Raw genomic sequence first — 24452 nt, 5'->3', positions numbered from 1 at the left:
TAATTGCTTTATATTTTTCATTTGCATCTGTAATAGCTGAGCTGTGTCATGCTAGTCAGGTGCTTAGGAGCATAAAGCCAATACACAGGTAAAAGAGCTTGTCTGTGTAACGTTAAGCTGTAAGAGGTGTAAGGACAACCTGTGACTGAGAAAAGGTGTTTTTCATGCCACAGGTACAAGAAGTAAAATATTTTTAAGGAGCTTCGTGACAGTCTATACCAGGGGGTTCTGGCACTACACAGCTAATTCAAATAACCAATTCATCAAGGTTTGATTATTTGGATCAGCTGTGAAGTGCTAGGGCAAAAACCAAAATGTGCACCAGGATCGAGTTTGTGAAACCCTGGCCTCTATACCTGCTGGAAAAGTTTCAAATTAAGCATTAAACCTGCATGTTATTTCTCATCTCTTTCAACTGTTAATGCAGGTAAGGTATTTTGATTTGTCATAAGTATATTCAGTGGTGGGAAAAGTACACAATTGTCATACTTAGTAAAGATACCTTAATAGAATATGACACATAAAAGTGAGTCACCCAGTAAAATACTACTTGAGTGTAAGTTTAAAAGTATCCAGTTTTAAGTATAAAGGCTGGAAGGAAGGCTACCCAAAACGTTTGACCCAAGTTAAACAATTTAAAGGTAATGCAACCAAATACTAATTGAGTGTATGTAATCTTCTGACCCACTGGGAATGTGATGAAAGAAATAAAAGCTGAAACAAATCATTCCCTCTACTATTATTCTGCCATTTCACGTTCTTTAAATAAAGTGGTGATCCTTACTGACCTAAGACAGGGACTTTGTACGAGGATTACATGTCAGGAATTGTGAAAAACTGAGTTTAAATGTATTTGGCCAAGGTGTACGTAAACCTCCGACTTCAACTGTACTTTCCTGAATCCTGTGTTGTGTCGATACTAGATAATGTTCAGATGGGCTACTATGATTCCAATGCATGGATATGTATCTCTAAGACCGATGGGATCTCAGATGAAGCCTTTGAAGGAGTAGCTCAGAATACGTTTTGGGACATGTTCCTCAGCATGAGGAAGCAGGCGTCTTTCTTACTGCACCACTTTAATAACCCTTTGTTTGTTGTTGCAAAAATGACATACCCAAATCTAACTGCCTGTAATGAAATTAATGGAGGAGACACAGCAGGGGCTCAAACTGTAGAACCTAGTTCCTACATTTGAATATGAAAATGGATTTTATCAACCAAAAACTATGCTACATTTTATCTCTGGGACCCTCAGGATGACAAATCAGAGCAAGATTACTGAATGTAAGTACATTATTTACCTTCAGAGTGAATGTATCAAACCAGTTGCCTTGATTGTTGTTGTGCGCTCGCCTCAAACAATAGCATGGTATTTTCACTGTAATAGCTACTGTAAATTGGACACTTCAGTTGGATTAACACGAATTGAAGCTTTCTGCCCACATAAGACAAGACACATTCCAAGACATGTCCTGGAAAGTTGGCTGTTACTTACAATGTCATTCTAGTCACATTAGCGCACGTTAGCAACAACCGTCCCGGTTTAGGTACACCGATCCCGTAGAGGGGAACTACACATCAGGTGAGCACACTGTAATAAACAGATTTCTCTCTGTTTCCGACTAGCTGGAAATCTAGAACTTTTGCCTCAAATATTTGTTCTTTACTTTTACTCCCTAATTTATTACAGGAATATTTGTTAATCTGAGACGTTGTGGTTGTGAATTGTTGGACAACAACAAGCAGGGCAAAATCATGATAAAGGAATCTTTCAATGGATTTGATGGTGCTCTGAACTTCAACAAACTGCAGTACCATCCTAAGTGGCCCGAACTTGCATTTAATCAACATTCAAATGGGCCTTGGAAAATCTTCACCTCCCCATTTGCATTAAAACATTAAAAGACTACCTGACAAAAGGGGAGATGCTTGTGATGAGAAGAGGTTTGTGGGCATACCATTGTCTATTGTTATTCCATGTGTAAAAAAAAACATTAGGAATACAACAGGAGCAAATCTATAGTGGATCCATTGATACACATTTCTTCCTCCTCCTCAGTGCATCCCAGAGTTAGAATCATTCAGAAAACAAACCTAGATTCTGGAGGGGACAAGCTTTTGGTTTCTACCCATGCCACATCAACCTAACCCTGCTGAGAAATGGCCAGCCAGTGGCAGAGCATGATCTCACCGGGGGGCAACAAGTTGGATGTCAGTTGGGGTAAAAAAGAAAAACCAAGGGGTGCCCTGAGATATCATCAGATTATGTGCTATTTAGCAATCACTATAGTCCACCTCTAGTCCACCGCCTGGTTGCCATCTCTGTTCAGCTTTTACACTCCTCTCCTGTCATTTGCCAAAGTCTTTGATAGGAGTTGCAAGTGGAGTGTTGGCTAAAAAAGACTGGTACCCAGACTAGTCTTTTTTTAGAGGTTACAAATGACAAAGTTGTTCCAATAATAAATACAAGTATTGTAATACCGTACTGTTTGTATTTATTGACAGATCCTGATACTAGGCCCAGATAGCGTTTCCATCCTTGCAGTCGTCCCGGTGGTGGCAATGGTATTAATTCTGATTGGGGGCCTATCCTTTATTGTCTTTGGCATGTGGAAGTGGAAACGCACAGGTGAGATGGGGTTAGAAGTAGAGAATGGTGGTTACAGATGCAGACAAAGTGTTTGAGTAGTGTTCATTTCTGTACTTGGAGTGATGTATATTAGTTGAACGAATACAATGATTGCTGCAATAAGGCTGCACTCTTCCGGTGGCGAATGGTCTAACATGGACATATCTTCACGTTTACAGGATGACTATCTTTAATGTTTAACATCTTTATCAACAATGTAATTAGTGGCCGATAGAACACGTCCCATTGGTGACCCACCTGGTGACCCACCTGTGTCAATGTGTTGTTCTTTCCTCCATTTTATGGACCTACTTACTCTGCTGCCAAGGGTACCGGTAAGTATGTTAGAATGTATGTTTACTTTGTCCCTATTGTATCATTGTGGCGTGTACTCAATCATTCCTGTCCAGTACTACTCATATCATAAGGAGAAGAATGCAATGTTTTTTCATTTCTCTTCCAGAGACAGAACAGAGCAACTCGTCTTTAGAGATGGAATCAACAGTCTTGATACAGCTGTACTCCAACCACCATCATACCATATTATGGTAATACCATCTCTGATGGAGATGAAATGAAGTGAACGATGGTCCCTTTTTTCCAAAAAGGAAAATGAAGAAATCCACAACTAATTGAACAAGCAAGCTTTGCACTGCTCTGTTGCTATTTAATGAGACTTGTTATATGGCCAGTAATAATTGCCTAAACTTTGTAAGTGAATTGTGTATACACTCCTCTACGTATTTATTTGGACAGTGAAGCTGAAACTTTTAATTTAGCTCTACACTCCAGCATTTTGAATTTGAGATCAAATGTTTCACGAGGCGACAATACAGAATGTCACCTTTTATTTGAGGGTATTTTCAAACATATGTTCTACCGTTTAGAAATGAAAAAGCACTTTATGTATCTAGTCCTCATTTTTGAAGTTGTCATAAGTGTTTGGGCAACTTTACCTATGTGTATTAAAATAGCCAAAATTGTAGTATTTGATCCCATATTCCCATAGTAGTACGCAGTGACTACATTAAGCTTGTAACTCTACAAACTTGTTAGGTGCATTTGCAGTGTGTTTTGGTTGTGTTTCAGATTATGCTGTGCCCAATAAAAATGATTGGTAAATAGTGTGTGGAAATACGTGCTATTATGGAACAGCAGGGTGCACCATGAGACATGTCAATAAAACAGATCAAATATGTTATTCATTATTTGATACACAAAATACAACAACAACAACATCATATGTATAGTACATGTTTTTGTTTCTATTAGCCTATTTGCTGGTAATTTGTTTGACATTATTTATTTTAAACAATGGGCAAAATGATCAGCCCTGTAGTGTGTAGTAGTAACCTTGTATCAAACATGAGTGTGGCTGCTTGTCAGGTCAAGTGCTTTCAGAACTAGGGATTCATAGCTCTAAAACTGAACCACATATAGAAGCACAAGTCTTCACTCTAGTTAATTAGTGACTGGCTGGCTGGGCCTCGTGTCAACATGGCTAACAATGCCATACCACTATTTCCCCGAAGGGATCTCTCTGTTTACCATGGCTTTATTAAAGCACTCTTGCAAAATGCTTGATATGTGTTTGTTGATACTTAATAATAAGTGGAAATTCAGGTTGCACAATGCCAAGACAAACATCGACTTTCAATATTTGAGGAACGGGGTTGCAAACACTTAACATATACCTCACTCCTCATACCAGACTCATTAGCAGGCGCCTCTATTCATGGACGGAATAGCATCAGTGTCTATTTCAGGGTAGAGCCGGGACAACAGTCATCATCATCATGCAAATATGAGATGGCATCACTTTTGTTCCAATGGAAATAGTATGCAAATTCTAGGATTTTCATAGATATGCTAAAGACGTCAACCTGCTTTCAGTGTCAGAAAAGACTTGTCATCACAAGAATTGATCAAATCGGCATGCTATTTTTGGAATGACAGCAATGTGAGTGAGATATATAATGGAAAATTCATTGCAGTTCATGTGCGTGCAATAAAATCTATATAATTCATAAAACAATTTCAACAACGATTTGAACAAGATATAAGAACATTACAATTATGAATCCAGGTTCCCAATTTAAAATTGTAGTTTTGGTTCATTAACCCTGTACTACAGAATCATTCGATTTTAAATGTGGGGGTGTTCCTCTGTTACCCCATTGGTTCTTCCAGAAACACGGTCGATCAAACATGTGCTGATTGGCCACAAAGATATTATGGGGAGGGACAAAGTGAGCCTCGCGCGCTCACCTGGAATTCAACAACGACTGCCAGTCTTCCGCACTGCTTTAGTAAAGGTTTATTGCATAGTTTCACAGAAAAACGGTATTGTATTTCAACAGGTTTGGATAATTGTGGCGATAGCACGTTTCTTTGAGTGCAAATGCACTTTGTGGACAGTGAATAGTGTTATTCTACTGCTCTCAGGTACGTTTAACTTTCTATACTTTTATTCTCTTTTGAAGTATTTTTCCTCTAAGAAACTGTTTTTATGCTTTCAAGCATGATTTGACACATCAAATCAAATTGTATTTGTCACATGTAAACAACAGGGTATGTTTCGTTAGAATTGTATGCGATGTGTAGATTATACACAGTCTGAGGATACACTGGTATTGGTAATTGAAGAGGAAACTTTACTGTACAGTTGTTTTTATATTATTACGACCAAAGTTCGACTATTGGCCCCGTTGTGAATGTGCCTATCTATACAGAGGCGTAAAAAAGCCCAGGCTACTATATCTAATATGTTTTACACGGCTGTGATATATCTCTCTCATCAAGAAGACTGACAGACACAGATGTTCGTTCACACTGCTGTGGTCATGTTATCTTATGGTTCACTGCTATGGTTGAGACACCACCCTGGAAGACAACAGAAAAGCACTGAGTTGCCATTCAGTTGGTCAATTATGGGAGAGATAGATTCAGACAGGTGTACTGTGGGAAAGTTTTCCACAAGAAAGATGATTGACACAATTCAACATCATAGTCACTGTTATGTCATGTGGGGACCAGACCAAAAGGCAAGCTCTAATGTAGACTATAGATTAGTGATATGTGCCAATGCGTACTTGAGATTTCAATGTTTGCCAATCAATAAAACTATTCCCAAAGCCTGGACATTGACATTTTAATGGTGCAGACTGAGTGCCAACTGCCAAGCTAAACATTAATGGAATATTTCTTCATGCATGTACTCTGTGCAGGTTGGGAGTTGCACAACATGGTGTGGATGTCTGTTATGAACCTTTATTTACTGTAAATGATTAACTAGTTCTTTACTTAACCATTACATGCCCAGGTTAGTCTTTTTGAGATCAAATATATTTTTGAAGAGATACCTGGTCCAACCAAGACCGCAGCAATGCTTTTGCTCAGCCTGTCCTTCATGTCACAGGACATACTTCACATTTCTCTCTCTGGCCTCTTTTATCGCCACAATAAGATCACTGTCACTCATTGAAATGGAACCTAAGGCAATCCCCTTCCTGAATCCCAGGGCTTTCCAGCGGTTCAAAGTGCACTGAAGATCAGGCCATACAGTGGACACCGTGCTACCCCTTTCATTTACAGTGCACCTAATCAGCTCTCTCTATTTCCCCTTCTGCTTTGTAATTTACTTGAAATGCACAGAGGTACAGTCTTAGAAAAAAGTTGCTATCTAGTGAACCCTTTGAAGGACCTTTTTTGGGTCGATGTACAACCCTTTTCCCCAGAGGATTCTATACTGAACAAAAATATAAACAAAACATGTAAAGTGTTGGTTTCATGAGCTGAAATAAAAGATCCCAGAAATGCTCCATGTGCACAAAAAGCTTATTTCTCTCAAATTTTGTGCACAAATTTGTTACATCCCTGTTCGTGAGGATTTCTCCTTTGCCAAGCTAATCCATCCACCTGACAGGTGTGGCATATCAACAAGCTTTTTAAACAGCATGATCATTACTCAAGTGCACCTTGTGCTGGGGACAATAAAAGTCCACTCTAAAATATGCAGTTTTGTCTCACAACACAATGCCAAAGATGTCTCAAGTTTTGAGGGAGCATGCAATTGGCATGCTGATGCAGGAATGTGCACCAGAGCTGTTGCCGGATAAATTAATGTTAATTGCTCTTATAAGCCGCCTCCAACGTCGTTTTCGAGAATTTGGCAGTGCGTCCAACCGGCCTCACAACCGCAAACCACGTGTATGGCGTTGTGTGGGCGAGTGGTTTGCTGATGTCAACGTTGTGAACAGAGTGGCACATGGTGGCGTTGTGGTATGGGCAGGCATGAGCCATGGACAATGAACACAATTGCATTTTAATCTATGGCAATTTGAATGCACAGAGATACCGTGACGAGATCCCGAGGCCCATTGTCGTGCCATTCATCTGCCGCCATCACCTCATGTTTCAGCATGATAATGCACAGCCCCATGTCGCAAGGATCTGTACACCATTCCTGGAAGCTGAACATGTCCCAGTTCTTCTATGGCCTTTATACTCACCAGACATGTCACAAATTGAGCATGTTTGGGATGTTCTGGATCGATGTGTACAACCGCGTGTTCGAGTTCCCACCAATATCCAGCAACTTCGCACAGCCATTAAAGAGGAGTGGGACAACATTCCATAGGCCACAATCAACAGCCTGATCAACTCTATGTGAAGGCGATGTGTCTTGCTGCATGAGGAAAATGGTGGTCAGGTTTTCTGATCCACACCCCTACCTTTTCTTTAAGGCATCTGTGACCAACAGATGCATCACTGTATTCCCAGTCATGTGAAATCCATAGATTAGGGCCAAATTAATTTATTTCAATTGACTGATTTCCTTATATGAACTGTAACTCCGTAAAAGCTTTGAAATGATTGCATGTTGTGTTTATATTGCCCTTGACAATCAACCGCTCTCTTTCATGGATGATGTTGGCTTTCACCGACTGGTCGAGCACCTTGAGCCCTGGTACACACTATCAAGTAGGCGCTATTTTTCAGATGTTGCCCTACCAGAGTTACACAATATTGTTGAAACGCACATCCCTGAGCTACTTGCTATGTGCGTCACTGCTATTAGCTTCACGACTGATATTTGGACCAGCGATGTCAGCCCCATGAGCATGTGGGATTTCGTACTGAGGAAAGCCATATTGCTCAAGAATGTGATGGTTCTCATACCGCTGCTGCTATTTCAATGGCATTTTGAGACTGTGAAACATGAACACACTAGCTAGCTCCATTCGAACAACTGACTGGAGAAATAATCTCTTCAACTGCATCTGCAGCAGACGTGATACCCTCTGTCATGGCATTGAAACGCCTGCTCAAAACTGCCGACACAGACCATGGGGTTAAAACTTGTAAAAGTCCTTTACAATAGGCTGTGAACAAGCGATCCGGTGGCATTCTCTCTGAGCCTCTTTACTGTGTCGCCACCAGGCTAGATGCTATGTACAAGGACCGCTACTTCCATGCTTGATGCTATGTACAAGGACCGCTACTTCCATGCTTGATGCTATGTACAAGGACCGCTACTTCCATGCTTGATGCTAGGTACAAGGACCGCTACTTCCATGCTTGATGCTAGGTACAAGGACCGCTACTTCCATGCTTGATGCTAGGTACAAGGACCGCTACTTCCATGCTTGATGCTAGGTACAAGGACCGCTACTTCCATGCTTGATGCTAGGTACAAGGACCGCTACTTCCATGCTTGATGCTAGGTACAAGGACCGCTACTTCCATGCTTGATGCTAGGTACAAGGACCGCTACTTCCATGCTTGATGCTAGGTACAAGGACCGCTACTTCCATGCTTGATGCTAGGTACAAGGACCGCTACTTCCATGCTTGATGCTAGGTACAAGGACCGCTACTTCCATGCTTGATGCTAGGTACAAGGACCGCTACTTCCATGCTTGATGCTAGGTACAAGGACCGCTACTTCCATGCTTGATGCTAGGTACAAGGACCGCTACTTCCATGCTTGATGCTAGGTACAAGGACCGCTACTTCCATGCTTGATGCTAGGTACAAGGACCGCTACTTCCATGCTTGATGCTATGTACAAGGACCGCTACTTCCATGCTTGATGCTAGGTACAAGGACCGCTACTTCCATGCTTGATGCTATGTACAAGGACCGCTACTTCCATGCTTGATGCTATGTACAAGGACCGCTACTTCCATGCTTGATGCTAGGTACAAGGACCGCTACTTCCATGCTTGATGCTAGGTACAAGGACCGCTACTTCCATGCTTGATGCTATGTACAAGGACCGCTACTTCCATGCTTGATGCTATGTACAAGGACCGCTACTTCGATACAGACAAGAAACAGGGTTTGCATGAAATGTTACAGACACAGCTGGACAAGATGATGGAAACGGACACAGTGACAGTGCCCCCCGAGGTAGAGAGGCCACGGACAGACCGAGCTGAAACTTCCCTGCTTTACATGAATGATGAAATCCTGGTTGATACTGAACAAATGAACAAAGAAACAACACAGCAAGTAAGTTAAAGAAATAGGTTTTGAATATGTTTTACTGGTAATGGGGACATAAATGGAGATTGGCCGAAATTTGCTAAGAGCTGAAGAATCTAGATTCCTTTTTTTTAGTGCAGTGGGAAAGTACCTGTGAACAGGGAGTCATTAACAATAGTTTGCACTTCTTCAGATTTGCAATTAAAAACTGTTTTGAAGAAGGTGGTTGGATAAGTTCGAGAAGGCAGGTACAAGGCTTAACTTGTGATATCACTTTCCTGAGTATTTCTGTGTCAACCAGGGGAAATAAATCTATAGTGTCTTTGCAGTGGTAGGCTACAGCACATATAATCAAACCAATATGGGTCCTCCTATGGGGACAGCCGAAGAACCCTTTTGGAACCCTTTTTGTAAGAGTGTACGTCAGAGCATAGGGCACCAGCCAGGGCGGTTAGTTAAATGACAAAACATGTTTTCTAGGAAGCAGGCAAAGTCACATTCCTAGGTGTATTAAAGCTTTGAGGTTGGTGCAGTGAGGTTGTCTCTCCCACTACAACTCTGTAGGTGCGTAGGCTGGGACTCACTGGGAGGTGCAAGCCTGGTTGCCGTCTCTGTTTAGTTATTTTGTACTCCGTGTCCTTGACAGGAGTGGAATGTTGGCTAAAACGACTGGTATCCAGACTAGGGAGGGGCAGGTTCTGGGACATTTTCTCTCTGTCTTTTGCTCATAGTATTATTATGTCTCGTTTGGGTGGGGCAGGAAGTAGGTCTAAATATGAGCACTCGACTAAATGGGAAGGAGGGAGCCCTGGGATACTGTGTGAACTAGAAAGCCCACTATTTGTTGTTGCCAACACCGTACTGTGTGGCCTATATTGACCCACATGTTTTGCTACTGTCAACATGCCCATATTTCCATTGTTATTGACTTGCTAAAGGTGCAGGTAGACTCAGATACATGTCATTCTGAAAAGCAAAGGAAAATTCTGTTTATTGGAACCATCCAGGTGAGGGGCTGAAAGGAAAACTCCTTAAAGAAATGGACATTTCACTTGCAACTCCCTTGTTAAATAACTTCACAGCTACAGAACATTTTGTTCAGTTGGACCTTATGACGTCTAAATGTGACATTGTTGAGTGGGGCGATATTTGGCCTAATTGTCCCAACCCTAACCCCATGCAATTCAGCAGCCTTGAGTGCCTTTTTGATGGATCAGCAATAGTCTGGGTGTTTCAGTGGAAATCGAGTTAATGATGTACCGATGACGCATTTTACAATGACTTCAATGGAAATTCACTATCATTACTGTTCCTCTCTGCTTCTGTATGTGTAATCAAATGATAGAGGGTAATACAACACAGTTGTCCTTGACACTGGCACTGAACCATCTGAATGTGTTGAACTACTGTATAGGCCTATGCCTGGATAAAACTGAATAGTAACTGATGGTAAAATGTAATTTGATATGTTTTGTTCTAGTAAAACTGCCCAAAAATCCCTGCTATGCATATTTATCACCACTAGTACATCTACAGTATTTTAACTACAGTGTAAGCCTAGATGTCAACAGGTTGTTGGTGGCATGACATGGTGTGGCATGACATGGTGTGGCATGTTGGTGATTAGGTTCACACAGTGCCACTTGGTACGGTTTAGTAGCTTTAGTGAGTATGTGGCCGGGTTAAAGATCTTAATCCTCTTCGATCCCTGTGGAGCATAAAGCCACAACAAGACCCCGCCATATGCCGGATGCTCCTTTGCAGTTTAAAGATATAGCATGAATCAAAGGCTAATAATCAGCTGTCCTTTGCTCACTGCTTGAGCTTTGTCCACGGCTTTGTCAGTGTATCCCTCTATTGGATAAAGGCACATAGAGGCTAAATAGGGAGACCGTATTGGTGATGTAATAATCCTGCCTGTAAGCTGCTGGCTGGCGTACTATTGTCCCTCCTATACACTGATATACTGTACTGTATTAGAGACGTGTAACAGGATTCCTGTTTGTTGTAGAACTCTACCATGATATCACTGATCAAATATCAGTGCTAAGAAAAGACATGGTTTAAAAACATGAATAAGAGTATGTAACATACGTGTCCTAGTCTTTACCATGGGCTGTAATAGAGAAATACCACAATTTCCGCTCGGGAAGCTCTGCTAAATGGAGCATCATGATGATGTAATGATTTTTGCCTCGAGCGTTAAAACTTCTTCTCTCCTTCCTTCTTTTTTTCAGTTACTTCCCCATCTGGATCCATCTGTGACTTTCAGCCAATTAGCAGAGGCCCCCTGAACCCCTGGCACCTGTCCCTGTGCCATGCCGAAGAGTGACACGTGGCCGGGCGGCGTTGCCATGGAATCCTTGATCAGTATGGATAGCACTGGGAGCTGTGACAGTGTGGTTAGCATGAACTCTGGCTTTGTGAGTGCTGCCATAACCCTAGCCTTGCCCCTTTTCACGTCAACTGTTATTAGCACTCGCTGACCAGGAAAATGTTTGAGACCCTGGTTTTACCAGTTTCTAGTTTATTTAGTTGATGTGCTGCCCTGCTGCCTTTGTGCTAAACACTTAGGGGTACTTTAGAAAGGATTTAAATGACAAAAGGTCAAACATTGAAAGGCCTTTCTCACTCCCATTTTAGATTTAATATTGACTATTATAAATCGGCATGTTCAATCAATCAATATATTTTATTTATTTTAAAGCCCTTTACAGATACCCAGCCTAAAACCCCATAGAGCAAGCAATGCAGATGGATAGGCACAGTGGCTAGGAAGAACTCCCTAGAATGCAGTGTACAGTAGATAGGGTTCAGAGACACTGTCTCCCAATTATAAGAGTCAGTGAGATGCTGGGCTTGTTTCATGTTGGGGGGTGAGAGATTGTAAGAGTCAGGAGCTGCTGGGTTTGTTTCATGTTGGGGGTGAGAGATTATAAGAGTGAGCTGCTGGGCTTGTTTCATGTTGGGGGTGAGAGATTCAGATGTTTGTTCAGAGAGAGAGAGAGAAATAAGAGAGAGAGAGACAGAGAGAGACCGCTTTGAGGATGATCAGAACCTAGTCTGTTTAGTTCAGAGCTGTTCAGAGGCCACTCACTGAAATCCACTGCAATACATTCCTCTGGCAATGCAGTATAGGATACAAGCTAGCCAGGAGCAGTGCTGTGGTACATTGTCTTTCCATCGGTGTTGTGTGAAAGGTAAATGTCATTTTGATCATCTCTGTGTCTCCAGTCTCACTGGGCCTCAATGTAATGTTCAGCCTAGCTGAAAGCAACAGAGAGACTGAATAAACACTGACTATTAACGACTGAAAATCAAGGCAAAATTGTTTGAAGGCCTCACCTAACATTATACAAGGATATAGTGTACACAGACATTCCTGGCATACATCTCTACATAGCTATGTAATCTTGATTAAAGAGGAGCACTTGATTGCAATGGTATCTTTATTATGAATCTGTTTGTTCTCTACATTTGCAGTTTGTCTACGTTTCCGTGTTTCTTCTTTGTGTTAATTACGTGTGTATGTATGTATGTGTGTGTGTGTGGGGGGGGGGGGGGGGGGGGTGAGTGATGACAGTCTGGAGCACCTCTCTGCTGAGGAGCGGGCATGCCTCATGTTTCTGGAGTCCACCATTGAGTCCCTGGAGATGGAGGAGGACAGTGGCCTGTCAAATGATGAGCCAGACCCCAGCAGCCTGGCAGCCAAACCTGGCCACCTCTCTATGGGACAGGCCAGATTGGAGGGTGAGTATCAGCAAAAATATTTTGTTCATATCTATGTTGTTGTTTTATCAGGAATTTATCATGCAGGAGACTAACAAATGTTTCCAGGTTTTGGGTCATGATTGTGCGAGCCAAGCTTAGGAACTTGTGGGAATTTGACAGTAAAATAATTGCTGTTTCTGCTTGCCTTCTAGATGTATCAGAACTCCAGCATTCTGACTCAGGAAGGGATCAGAAGTCCTTTCTGAACTGCATAGTGCCTACACCACTTAGAGTGGCAAATAGCCTTGCCAGTATCCAGCTCAAAGCCCCAGGTTCTGCCACCCAGCCCACTGCTCCAGCTGAAGCAATTGAGCCTAGAGCCCCAGCCCCAGTAGTAGCAACCCAGCTCAATACCCCAGGGACATTTACTGATCTCAAACCTCCAGGGGTAGTCACTGAACCCACAGTCTCAGAGGTAGTCACAGAACGTAAAGCTCCAGAGATAGCAACTGTGCCTAAGTCCCCAGAGTTGATGACTGACATCAAATCTCCTGGGTTGGACACTATTTCAAAAGTTCCGGTGTTGTCCACTGAGTCTAAAACTCTAGAGTTAGCTGCAGACCCAAAAGCTTCTGCCTCGGACACGACCCCATCCTCAGCCACCTCAGATAATTCTGTGGACAACATGCCTAAAGGAGTCTCTGTAGACAGCAAGTCTGCAAAACGGCAATCTAAGGTTCACTCTGAGCTGGATATGAAGCTGATTCCCCCTCCCTCAGACTTCAGGGATGATAAGCCAGAGGAGGAGAGTGAACTTCCAGTGCCTGCAGTACTCAGAGTTCCACTAACCTACAGTGAGCTGGAGCAACTACGCAGGAGAGCTCCACCTGCCTCGCCTGGAGCCCAACAGACACCACCTTCTAAACCTCCTGTTGATCTGCCTGTACCTGTTAGTACCAACTCACCACCCTCTCACTCAGAGGCCCTAACCATCCCCATTCCTGAGACCCTGGAAACAAAGAACCCACCTGCCGTGGCCCCTAAGCCCAAGAGGCTTCCCTCCAACATCATCCAGAAGTCCCACAAGTCAGATAGTCACCCAGGCCCCCCTCTCTCCTTGCCCATTGACAGGTCGATCATTGATCCCCAGAAGGTGCGTTTGGAGGCTCTACGGAAGCTCGGGCTCCTGAAGGGTGAGGATGGAGACTCAGGCCCTGTAGTTTCACCCAAATCCCGGAAGTCATGGGCACCCACTCCCTCTCCTCGCAGCCCAGATGCCACCCAGACCCAAGCCCCAGCCCAAATCCCTACTACTTCCCCAGCCACTACCCCTGGCCAAGTCCCAGCCACTATCCATACCCCAATCCCAGTGCCTGCTGCAGTTGCTGTCCCAGCTACCACAGAACCAGCCCGAGCCACTACCCTTGCTCCACTTCCAGCCCCAATCCAATTTAGTGACAATGCCAAAGCTCTGCTCTTGCCCCTTACAACCCCTCCTTCACCACCCAAGCATATTCCCCCTCCTGTAAGGGTCAAATCAGCCACTCTGGAGCGCACCAGCATGGGCCAGAGAAGCTACATGGCCAGCAATGCCTCCCTCAGGGCAAACCAGGCTCCCAGTGTCCCTTTGTCCCCCAGAGACCAGCGTTACTCTAGACCCCGCCCGGCCTCCCTAGGAACTGGGAAAGACTTCATGAATGTTCAGGGTGAGGCCTGCCACCCCCAACCAGGTCATGGGGAGTCTCAGAACAAGCTGCCCCGTTCCCATGGTATCAGTGTGCTGATCTGCCCCAACAGCAAGAGTGGAGAAGACCGACGAGAGGCCTTGAAGAAGCTAGGACTGCTGAGCGACTGAGGGAAGGGAGAGGGGAAATGGAACTGCACCATTATGAAATCCAAATGAGGGGTGAGGTCTGAGGAGGAGGAATGTCCTTAATATGGATTCTGTATAACTAAGCCCTCCTCTAGTTTTTGACACTGAAACTTATGAGAAGATTACTCTCTCCATAAGGCCTTCTTTGAAGCAACATGCAGAGAGCACTATTTGTTTGATGAAGGATTGTTTGGCTTTACAGAAACCTGCATATTTATGGAGTGTATTTTTGCCTTCTTGCTGCACAGAAATGCTGTATGTACCCTAAGACTGGCTTTCATGAATAACCTGTATCATACTACTATGAGATACTACTTTAACTACAGTTTGCAGTACAGTGAGTATGTATGTATGTATATTCCTCGTGAAATGTGTTAGGCTGTTTGTGAATCTAATTTGACATTCAGTAATTTGATCATTGTCTATTTTCTAAATAAAATATAATACACTTTATGTAAGGATGTTTGTGTGTCATTAACTCGCTCATAATATATACAAAAATATGTGGACACCCCTTCAAATTAGTGGATTTGACTATTTCAGCCACCATTTTCTGTTGACAGATGTATAAAATCGAACACACAGACATGCCATCTCCATAGAGAAACATTGGCAATAGAATGGTCTTACTGAAAATCTCAGTGACTTTCAAGGTAATAGGATGCCACCTTTCTAACAAGTCAGTTTGTCAAATTTCTGCCCTGCTAGAGCTGCCCCGGTCAACTGTAAGTGCTGTTATTGTGAAGTGGAAATGTCTAGGAGCAACAACGGCTCAGATGCAAAGTGGTAGGACAAACAAGCTCACAGAACGGGACCACGAGTGTGTCTCTCCTCGGTTGCAACACTCTCTGGAAGCAACGTCAGCACAATAACTATTCGTCAGGAGCTTCATTAAATGAGTTTGCATGGCCGTACGGCCGCACACAAGCCTAAGATCACCATGCACAATGCCAAGTGTCGGCTGGAGTGTGTAAAGCTCGCCACCATTGGACTCTGGAGCAGTGGAAACGCATGGAGTGATGAATCACGCTTCACCATCTGGCAGTCCGACGGACAAATCGGTTTGGCAGATGCCAGGAGAGTGCTACTTGCCTGAATGCATAGTGCCTACTGTAAAGTTTGGTGGAGGAGGAATAATAGTCTGGAGCTGTTTTTCATGGTTCGGGCTAGGACCCTTAGTTCCAGTAAAGGGAAATCTTAAAGCTACAGTATACAATGACATTCTAGACGATTCTGTGCTTCCAACTTGGTGGCAACAGTTTTGGGAAGGTCTTTTCCTGTTTCAGCACGACAATTCCTCCATACAGAAATGGTTTGTTGAGATCAGTCTGGAAGAACTTAACTGGCCTCAACCCCATCGAACAGCTTTGGGATGAATTGGAAAGCTGACTGCTAACCAGGGCTAATCGCCCAACATCAGTGTCCGACCTCACTAATGCTCTTGTGACTGAATGAAACCAAGTCTCCGCAGCGATATTTGAACATCTAGTGGAAAGCCTTCCCAGGAGAGTACAGGTTGTTATAGTAGCGAAGGAGGACCAACTCCATATTATTGCCCATGATTTTGGAATGAGATGGTCGACAAGCAAGTGTCCACATACTTTTGGTTATGTAGTGTATGTTGTGCTCTTATGAAAAACAATGCACAACCCTTTGTGCTGTGTTTTCAAATGGAGAAGAAACCTGATGGTATTTTTACAGTTAGGGATGTGCCTTTATAACTTCTCCTTTCACATATCCTTTGACATGAACATTGACAGCATTGGTTGGACTTCATTTCCTAAAGTTCCTCTAATTCCTAAAAAAATGTGGAACCATGCCAACCAGTGGAAAAATGATCTGATTTGCTCATATTATTTTGTTTGGTGTAGTGATTGGCAGTTGTAAAGGAACCAAATTATAAGGTAGAGAAAATGTACTACTACATAGCCTACAGTACAGTAGATAGAAGCTTTCAGTAGCCAGCCAGTCAGTGATAGAAATCTGAAATGTGGTTTGTGTGGTTTTAGGTGTGACGCACATCAAAACTCATTATACAAACTGGTTGTTGAGCATTATAGGTCTGTAAGTGGTTGGCAGATGACTGAAATACTGTTTGTCTAGTTGAGAGAGAGCTGGTTCCTCTTTTCTGGTTCCTAAAATTGTATCCCCTTTTAAAATACCATCAGGTTGGGTTCATATGGTTTCTAATCATTGTCTGTCGACTCAAGTCAAAATGATGAAGTATAGCATTTATAATAAGTGGCTCATTAAGGCCTAGATTTAGTCAGATCAAGCATTAACTGGGGATAGTCTACACCCGCATAGCTGATGTTTTGGCGGTGTCGGGGGTAACGGTTGGAGCTGTCAAATTGGTGAGCAGTTGTTCTTGACCATTGTCACAAAGCCACACCCGTCCTACTCGTGTTCAAGTTTACAGTGAGAAACTAGGCTAAATAGAAATAATGACGCTCAAATTGTAAAATGATCAAACACAATAGTGAGGATTCTATCAGCCTAATTGAAGTGTAGATTATATCTCACATTCCAGTGTTAGAACTTGTGAACAAGGCTGCATGGGATTTATATTAATGCGACTCCGTGCATCCAATGGCAATGTCCGCTTTAGATACAGCCTAAAGCTGCTTGTGGATTTGACAGCTCTAACGCAGTTCCACCTCCGACACCATGAACACATCAGCTATGCAGATGTTGGCTAAAGCGGATCTGACTGAAACGGGTGTTCCCAATGGCAGGACTTACTAAACCATGTCAATGGTTTATTTTGGAAAGAGATAATATACCTTGATACCCTTTGTATATGACCTCTTCAATTTAGACAACACTTTAACGTTATGAGTGGGGTCTAATGCTTGTAATATAATGAAATGATTGGTCCAATGAATTTTAGTTGTGAAACAAAAGGTGACTTGTAGGCTACAGATAGAACAGCACATTGTTGATACGGGCCCTTCAAAGTAGAGGAATGTTAATGGCTATTAATCTGTCAGCTGCATTGGGCTTTGTCTACTGTGAGTGTCCCCAATACAGGCCCTGGTTTGTCATGTCAACACGTATACGGTCAACAAATTGGTGTCACAGCTGCAGTGTCAGCAGTTCATATTAACCCTTGTGTGCTGCAACGACCTTTCTACTCTATTGATCTCTGTTTAACTGTTGTGTAGCCTTAACATTCTGTATACTCCCCTTGTCCTAAGGGTAAAAAATGACCCGCCTTCACTAAACCCCTAAAATAAAGCAGCTAAATTGAATTTTAAACCCCAAATCTATTTTTCTATGAAGAAACAACCTGTCATTCATCACAAACCTGGTGAATATCTGTGTTTCCCCTCTTCACAGTGCAGAAAGACTGCATTTAATCAGTGGACACCACTCGCTTTATTACAACACACCTGGCATCATTGTTTTCTTTTTTTCCTTCTTTTTTTCTTTCTTTTAAGACAACACAAGGGTTAGTATGACTTGATTTAATATTGTATCATTTAGAGACGTTATACATGGTTTAAAAACTTGCTGTACTTCTACAGCACTGGATATAATCTCAGCACAGTTTTGGATTAAATTGATTCTAGAATTATTTTCTTGTCTGTTTCCATTCCAGTTTCAAGGGTGAGTCAGAAAGACCAGTACACAAACCTAATACACAAAATAGTACCCCCCTTATCTGCTCCAATTGTTTTTAAGAGATGGTTATTGTCTAGCCCCATTTATACCTGGTGCTAACATGGGTCCTTTGTCCTGATCTTGTGTACATTCTGATTGTGCCCACATTTCCAGAAATGTGTTGTCTACACATTAGTATTTTAAATGTATGTTATCTGTCCACTGTGTCTGTATTGTGACCAGATATCCTGGTACCTTCCTTTAGGCACATTATGTCACAGCTTTTCTTTCAAAATAAGATATGTTATGTTTTGTAAGACACATATTGATATAATCAGTCAATGCAGCAACCTGTCAATGATTTTAGAGGGTGGAATAATTATGATTTAAATGGTTTCTCTGTTCAGAGATGTCTATACAAGACATGTTTGACTACCTCTGGAGGTGGACAGGAGGATCTGATCAGAATCAGATCACAATGTGTCTTTTGATTGTCTACACCTGACTAAAAATGTTGGCACATTCAGAATGTGGACAAGATCAGGACAAAGGATGCAAGTTAGAACCAGGTATAAACAGGGATTCTGAGATGTCCTCCCTAGTCTCATAAACATATTTAAAGAAAAGGGTTAGTTTGACATCAAATAATATTAGAAATTAAACTCAATTACAGTATGTTTATTTTGAAGTGTTTTTGACAGAAACAAGCTCATAATCTTGTTTCATTTCATCTCTGTACATACTTTTTAATAATTGTTTTTGTACAGTTGATAAAGGTACATGCACATGTGCATCTTCATCCTCATGGGTTGAACACAGTAGGCGAGCATTTAGAGAACAAACGAGAGCTACAAGAAATGTAAGAACAGCAATTCCATTCATTTAAAAAGACAATACAAAATCCAGACATTTTTACATGAGCAATAACAATTTTCAAGTGCAAATACCATTATCAACTCTATGATACATCATAGCAAACTCATGTAAAAAAAAAACTCAACCATCTGGTGTGTTCAGGCTGCAGGTACAGAGGGATGAAGAGAGGGAAAGGATGAGTTGAGACAGGTGGAAACAGTGAGCGCTATGGACTGTTGCTATTGACATCGAAATGTTGGATTTAAAAAAAAAAACCAGGGTGGTATAAATACTAGTGGCAACTTTAAAACAAAGATTCAAAAGAACACAGATATGGCAGATGTTCTGTGATGTGTATTAAACAGTTCCTTCTGACTATGAGGTCTGCATGGCTAGGCCACGCTTGTCTTGCAATTTAGCAATGTGGTCAAAATCCTTTTCTCTTATCCAGAAGCACCTGTGCTTACAACTATCTAAAGGTATTGTACAATAGCTTTTACCATTTACACGGTTTATTTTCTCTTTTATTTACAAAAAAAAAATCAAAAATCAAATAAAAACAGAGTTTCCAAGGGAAATCCATTATATTTAAGAGCCGTAGCTAACATGTTGATTCTTCTTCAACAAAGGTTTGAGTCTATTAGGATTACTTGTTATCATTGTAATTTGTTTTTACATTGCAATAATTCCATTGTAATAGTATTGCATTGATCAACTATATTCGTTTTTCAACATTATTGTAGTGGGATGCAGAATATAAAGTAACTTCATTCAAAACCCTATACCCTCAATTCTTTAAATGAGTCCAAGAAAAGACAATCCTTTGTTATGTTTTGACAAATATTAACATTGTTTTTTAGTATTTCTTTGGACACAAAGAGAGGAGTAGCACAATGGAGACTTCATTCATTGCACTTATACAACAAAGGTAGGATGACAGGCTCTAGATCTAGTGCACGAGATAATAACTAGGCTTTTGCCATGCGGACAGTCTTTGGAAGAGCTGGTCTTATTGGGACAGAATCTGACGTGGGTGTTTGGGGAAAAGGGGGCAGGTGGGGGGGGGTTCTTTGGATTAGGGAAAGGGTGAAGAGGACATGGAAAGAAAATAGTTTGGGGATCCTGCTCAAGTTTATTTAGATTAAAAAGGATTCAAACCGTGTCAATTTTTTCCCCATTATTTACAAGATTGAAAGAATAACATTACAATCAGTTGGTAATCCATGGATAAAGAGGCAAATGTGATATGACTTTCAACTTACATGAGGACTGGCGGTAGAATTGTATTTATACTTATGATGCATCATTCTTTTATATTAATGCAATGGACTATTAGTGTGATGCGAGCACAGAAAGACGACTTGAAATTTAAGAATGAAAGTGACCTTTTTAAGAGAAGCAGCAAACGTATGTCCCTCATAGACATTTCTCTGTCTCTCTCTCTCACAGTTGTGTCCAATAAAGACGTTTTCTGTATCACAGAACCTTGCCCTTTAATTAAGATGTATCTCTGTTTCACTCACTAGTCATGGACCACAGAGACATTTATCTGTCTCTCCCTCACCAGTCATGAACCATAGAGACATTTATCTGTCTCTCACTCACCAGTCATGAACCATAGAGACATTTATCTGTCTCTCACTCACCAGTCATGGACCATAGAGACATTTATCTGTCTCTCCCTCACCAGTCATGAACCATAGAGACATTTATCTGTCTCTCCCTCACCAGTCATGAACCATAGAGACATTTATCTGTCTCTCACTCACCAGTCATGGACCATAGAGACATTTATCTGTCTCTCCCTCACCAGTCATGGACCATAGAGACATTTATCTGTCTCTCCCTCACCAGTCTTGGACCATAGAGACATTTATCTGTCTCTCCCTCACCAGTCATGGACCATAGAGACATTTATCTGTCTCTCTCCTCACCAGTCTTGGACCATAGAGACATTATTCTGTCTCTCTCCTCACCAGTCTTGGACCATAGAGACATTATTATGTCTCTCTCCTCACCAGTCTTGGACCATAGAGACATTATTCTGTCTCTCTCCTCACCAGTCATGGACCATAGAGACATTATTCTGTCTCTCTCCTCACCAGTCTTGGACCATAGAGACATTATACTGTCTCTCTCCTCACCAGTCATGGACCATAGAGACATTATTCTGTCTCTCTCCTCACCAGTCTTGGACCATAGAGACATTATTCTGTCTCTCTCCTCACCAGTCATGGACCATAGAGACATTATTCTGTCTCTCTCCTCACCAGTCTTGGACCATAGAGACATTATTCTGTCTCTCCTCACCAGTCATGGACCATAGAGACATTATTCTGTCTCTCTCCTCACCAGTCATGGACCATAGAGACATTATTCTGTCTCTCTCCTCACCAGTCATGGACCATAGAGACATTATTCTGTCTCTCTCCTCACCAGTCATGGACCATAGAGACATTATTCTGTCTCTCTCCTCACCAGTCATGGACCATAGAGACATTATTCTGTCTCTCTCCTCACCAGTCTTGGCCCATAGAGACATTATTCTGTCTCTCCTCACCAGTCATGGACCATAGAGACATTATTCTGTCTCTCTCCTCACCAGTCATGGACCATAGAGACATTATTCTGTCTCTCTCCTCACCAGTCATGGACCACAGAGACATTTATCTGTCTCTCCCTCACCAGTCATGGACCATAGAGACATTATTCTGACTTTCATCTGTGATTCTCACAAATCTAGTTTTCTATTTCTTTTCCAAAATGTCCATCACCTTCTGGATTTTTTTTTATAAACTACAATTTATACACTTTGTATAAGTTAACTTGGATATAGACTAACAGAAAATATCTGTAGGTAGGCAACAGACAGTTATACAATCTGGACAGAAGAAAAAAACATAGAATAACTTTTTTAACAGTAATACCTTAACAAGAAGTTGCTCTAAGAGCTCAGATATAGTAAGGCTTTGAATGTTGTGGAATGTAACTATGACAGGAAACTGACAGGTCCTTCTCCTTGAGGACTGCTTATGGAGGATATAGATATACAAAAGGTTATTCATTTATCAAAACAGACTCATCCTGTCATGGTTAAAGCTGGAATTCAAGTGAAAGACTATTTATTAAAGCACGTTTACGATAACCCTGTTCCAGCTCAAAACAAATGTGACAAACATATTGCCCTTATATCCTTCTTCCTGTTTGACATAAATGCCTCTACCGCTGTCCATTTTGTCAACAAACAGACAACATGCGTCATCTGAAATGCACACATATCCTTCTAATTATGGATTGCTGTGAAAATGACAGACAAGGCCATCTATGCTATATGATAATAGAAACAAGAATGACAACAGCAACAAACCAAAAAATACAATGACACAAACATATTGGAGTCGTGATAAATATTCAGAAAGAAGAGATGGGCAAGAAAGCCTGTACTGTACTTTGACTCAAGTTGGTTGGCTTCAGATACTGCATGGTTTTGGAGAAATTAAAATGGCATACAACTAAATACTGCAAAACAGATTGAGTATGAGACTGCATAGTGAAGTGTGTCGTCAAAGCCTACAGTATGAAAAAATAGAAGAAAAAAATAGTTATTTTTGTCAACTTGTTAGAAGTCCTGTGAGAGTTCGTTGTTTGGCCTGTTAGAGGGGGGCGGGATCTGGTCCTTCAGGGGCGGGGTTTGATGTGGAGACTACTTATATGGTCGCAAGAAGGCGGAGACTTTGCTGCTTATGAGGCGCAAGAAGGAGCGCGGCAGCATCTCGCTGAACTCCCGAGTGGTGTACTTGAAGTAGTTGTTTGGGTGGGCCAGCACGTCGAAGAGAGTTTTAATCAGCTTTTTATCCTGATAGGAAGAAGAGAACAACACAGCACACTTTACTGAGAAGTATTCAAGTATACAAAAGTATTTATTCAGACAATACCTGACTTGAACATGAACATGACCCACTGAGGGATGCAGTAGCATGTATCTTAGCAGCAGACACTAACCTTTAGGATTTCTTGATGGTTTTCAGAGGCATAGAGTCTTCCATCTCTGACAATGTCCTCTACAAGCTGTTCATAATCCTCTGTGAATCCACAAAAACACATGATACAGTAAACACCTCAGAATCTGAAGACTTGCCCCCTCTGTTTCCTCAGTGGGTTTCTGTGGTGGGTGAGAGTTTACCGTCATAGGTGACATAGGGGATCTGGAAGCCTCTGGCACTGTTAGCCTCGTTGGACTTGAAGTTGATCCAGAGTCTGCGGGAGCGGGCGGTGAAGGCTATAGGTCGCTCGTACGTCTGACACGTCTCATAGGTGGTGATGGATGTGGCCGACCCTGGAAGAACAGACGAGATACAGAGAAGATTGACAAAATACTTGGGTGTGCAGGCACTCAATCTCAATCTGCTCTTATGCTCATTTCCTCAACTTGAAAGCTTCTCAAGTAGACGCCTTAAAAACTTAAACCTTAAAATTGAACTATGTATAGTACAGCATTTGTTGTTTGAGAATGTTCAGTGTTTATTGAAACCTAGATCCAATCTCTATAGAGTGGATTGATATTGTGGAACACCCCCCTGGGTTGAGAGGAGGCTGGTGATGGGAGGACGGCTCCTAATAATGGCTGGAATGTAGTGAATGGAATGGTATTAAACACAAGCGCTGGGTTATATGAGAGGTGCTTACAGTTCTTCCTCATAACCAGTACGTCTCCACACTCGTCCTCTGAGGGCAGGAAGATCTCAGGCACCACCATGAGGATCTTGCGCTTGTTGGGTGGGTTGATGATCCAGATACATTCCACATTAGCTGGGTAGTTTCCGGGGTAGTTGGGCGACTCAATGTAACCTGTGAACTCTCCCATCTCTCCTCTGCATTCTCGGTCTAACACACACACACACACACACACACACACACACACACACACACACACACACACACACACACACACACACACACACACACACACACACACACACACACACACACACACACACACACACACACACACACACACACACACACACACACACACACACACACACACACAATAATACAAGTTATTTCTATGTCTATTTGGCTAGGTAGATAAAATAAATAATTAAATTTGTTACCTGTGGACCAATTCCCTTTAGGGTAGTTTATGCAACCTGGATTTTTTATTTAATATTCATAGAAAAGGTATGCAAATTAAGGCTCAAGGCTACATTTTTGAAAGTCAAAAATAAAAAGTGATTCTGTCAGAAAATGCATTCTGTATGCAAATAGCATGTTTATACAATCAGGAACG

General features: G+C 41.9%; 2 protein-coding genes and 1 pseudogene across 6 annotated transcripts in view; 2 read left to right on the top strand and 1 right to left on the bottom strand.

Moving 5' to 3' along the window:
* The first annotated feature begins 847 nt into the window (after positions 1-847).
* LOC115132622 (major histocompatibility complex class I-related gene protein-like) lies at positions 848-8114 on the top strand (annotated as a pseudogene).
* LOC115132285 (specifically androgen-regulated gene protein-like) lies at positions 4911-15157 on the top strand. 3 transcript variants are annotated; one of them, XM_029664764.2, is made up of 5 exons: positions 4911-5077; positions 8995-9147; positions 11358-11543; positions 12693-12870; positions 13044-15157. In XM_029664764.2, the coding sequence occupies exons 3-5, from the start codon at positions 11439-11441 to the stop codon at positions 14684-14686; spliced, it is 1926 nt and encodes a 641-aa protein (XP_029520624.1). In that variant the 5' UTR covers positions 4911-5077; positions 8995-9147; positions 11358-11438; the 3' UTR covers positions 14687-15157. The 3 variants fall into 3 exon arrangements, with proteins under 3 accessions (XP_029520624.1, XP_029520623.1, XP_064876848.1); XM_065020776.1 differs by lacking the exon at positions 4911-5077 and adding an exon at positions 5120-7615; XM_029664763.2 differs by lacking the exon at positions 8995-9147.
* A 3813-nt stretch (positions 15158-18970) lies between these two features.
* The window catches only part of LOC115132284 (signal peptide, CUB and EGF-like domain-containing protein 3), a 143307-nt gene continuing 137825 nt past the window's right edge, over positions 18971-24452 (bottom strand). For all 3 annotated transcript variants that reach the window (XM_029664758.2, XM_029664760.2, XM_029664759.2), the window contains exons 20-23: positions 23849-24046; positions 23346-23498; positions 23165-23244; positions 18971-23018 (exon numbers count right to left, since the gene is read on the bottom strand). In XM_029664758.2, the coding sequence (XP_029520618.1) occupies positions 22866-23018; positions 23165-23244; positions 23346-23498; positions 23849-24046 (584 nt within the window). In that variant the 3' untranslated portion in view covers positions 18971-22865. The remainder of the gene's footprint in view (positions 23019-23164; positions 23245-23345; positions 23499-23848; positions 24047-24452) is intronic.

This window comes from Oncorhynchus nerka, linkage group LG7, assembly GCF_034236695.1.
Source record: "Oncorhynchus nerka isolate Pitt River linkage group LG7, Oner_Uvic_2.0, whole genome shotgun sequence".
Lineage (NCBI taxonomy): Eukaryota > Metazoa > Chordata > Actinopteri > Salmoniformes > Salmonidae > Oncorhynchus > Oncorhynchus nerka.
Note: the sequence above shows the minus strand (reverse complement) of the source record. Positions and strands in the feature narration are given on the sequence as shown.

Excerpts from the sequence above, each read along its gene's own strand:
- LOC115132285 (XM_029664763.2), top strand. The coding sequence starts at position 11,439 with ATGCCGAAGAGTGACACGTGGCCGGGCGGCGTTGCCATGGAATCCTTG. Across the intron at positions 11,544-12,692 it reads TTAGCATGAACTCTGGCTTT|AGTGATGACAGTCTGGAGCA; the intron begins GTGAGTGCTGCC and ends GGGGGGGGGGTG. Across the intron at positions 12,871-13,043 it reads GGGACAGGCCAGATTGGAGG|ATGTATCAGAACTCCAGCAT; the intron begins GTGAGTATCAGC and ends CTTGCCTTCTAG.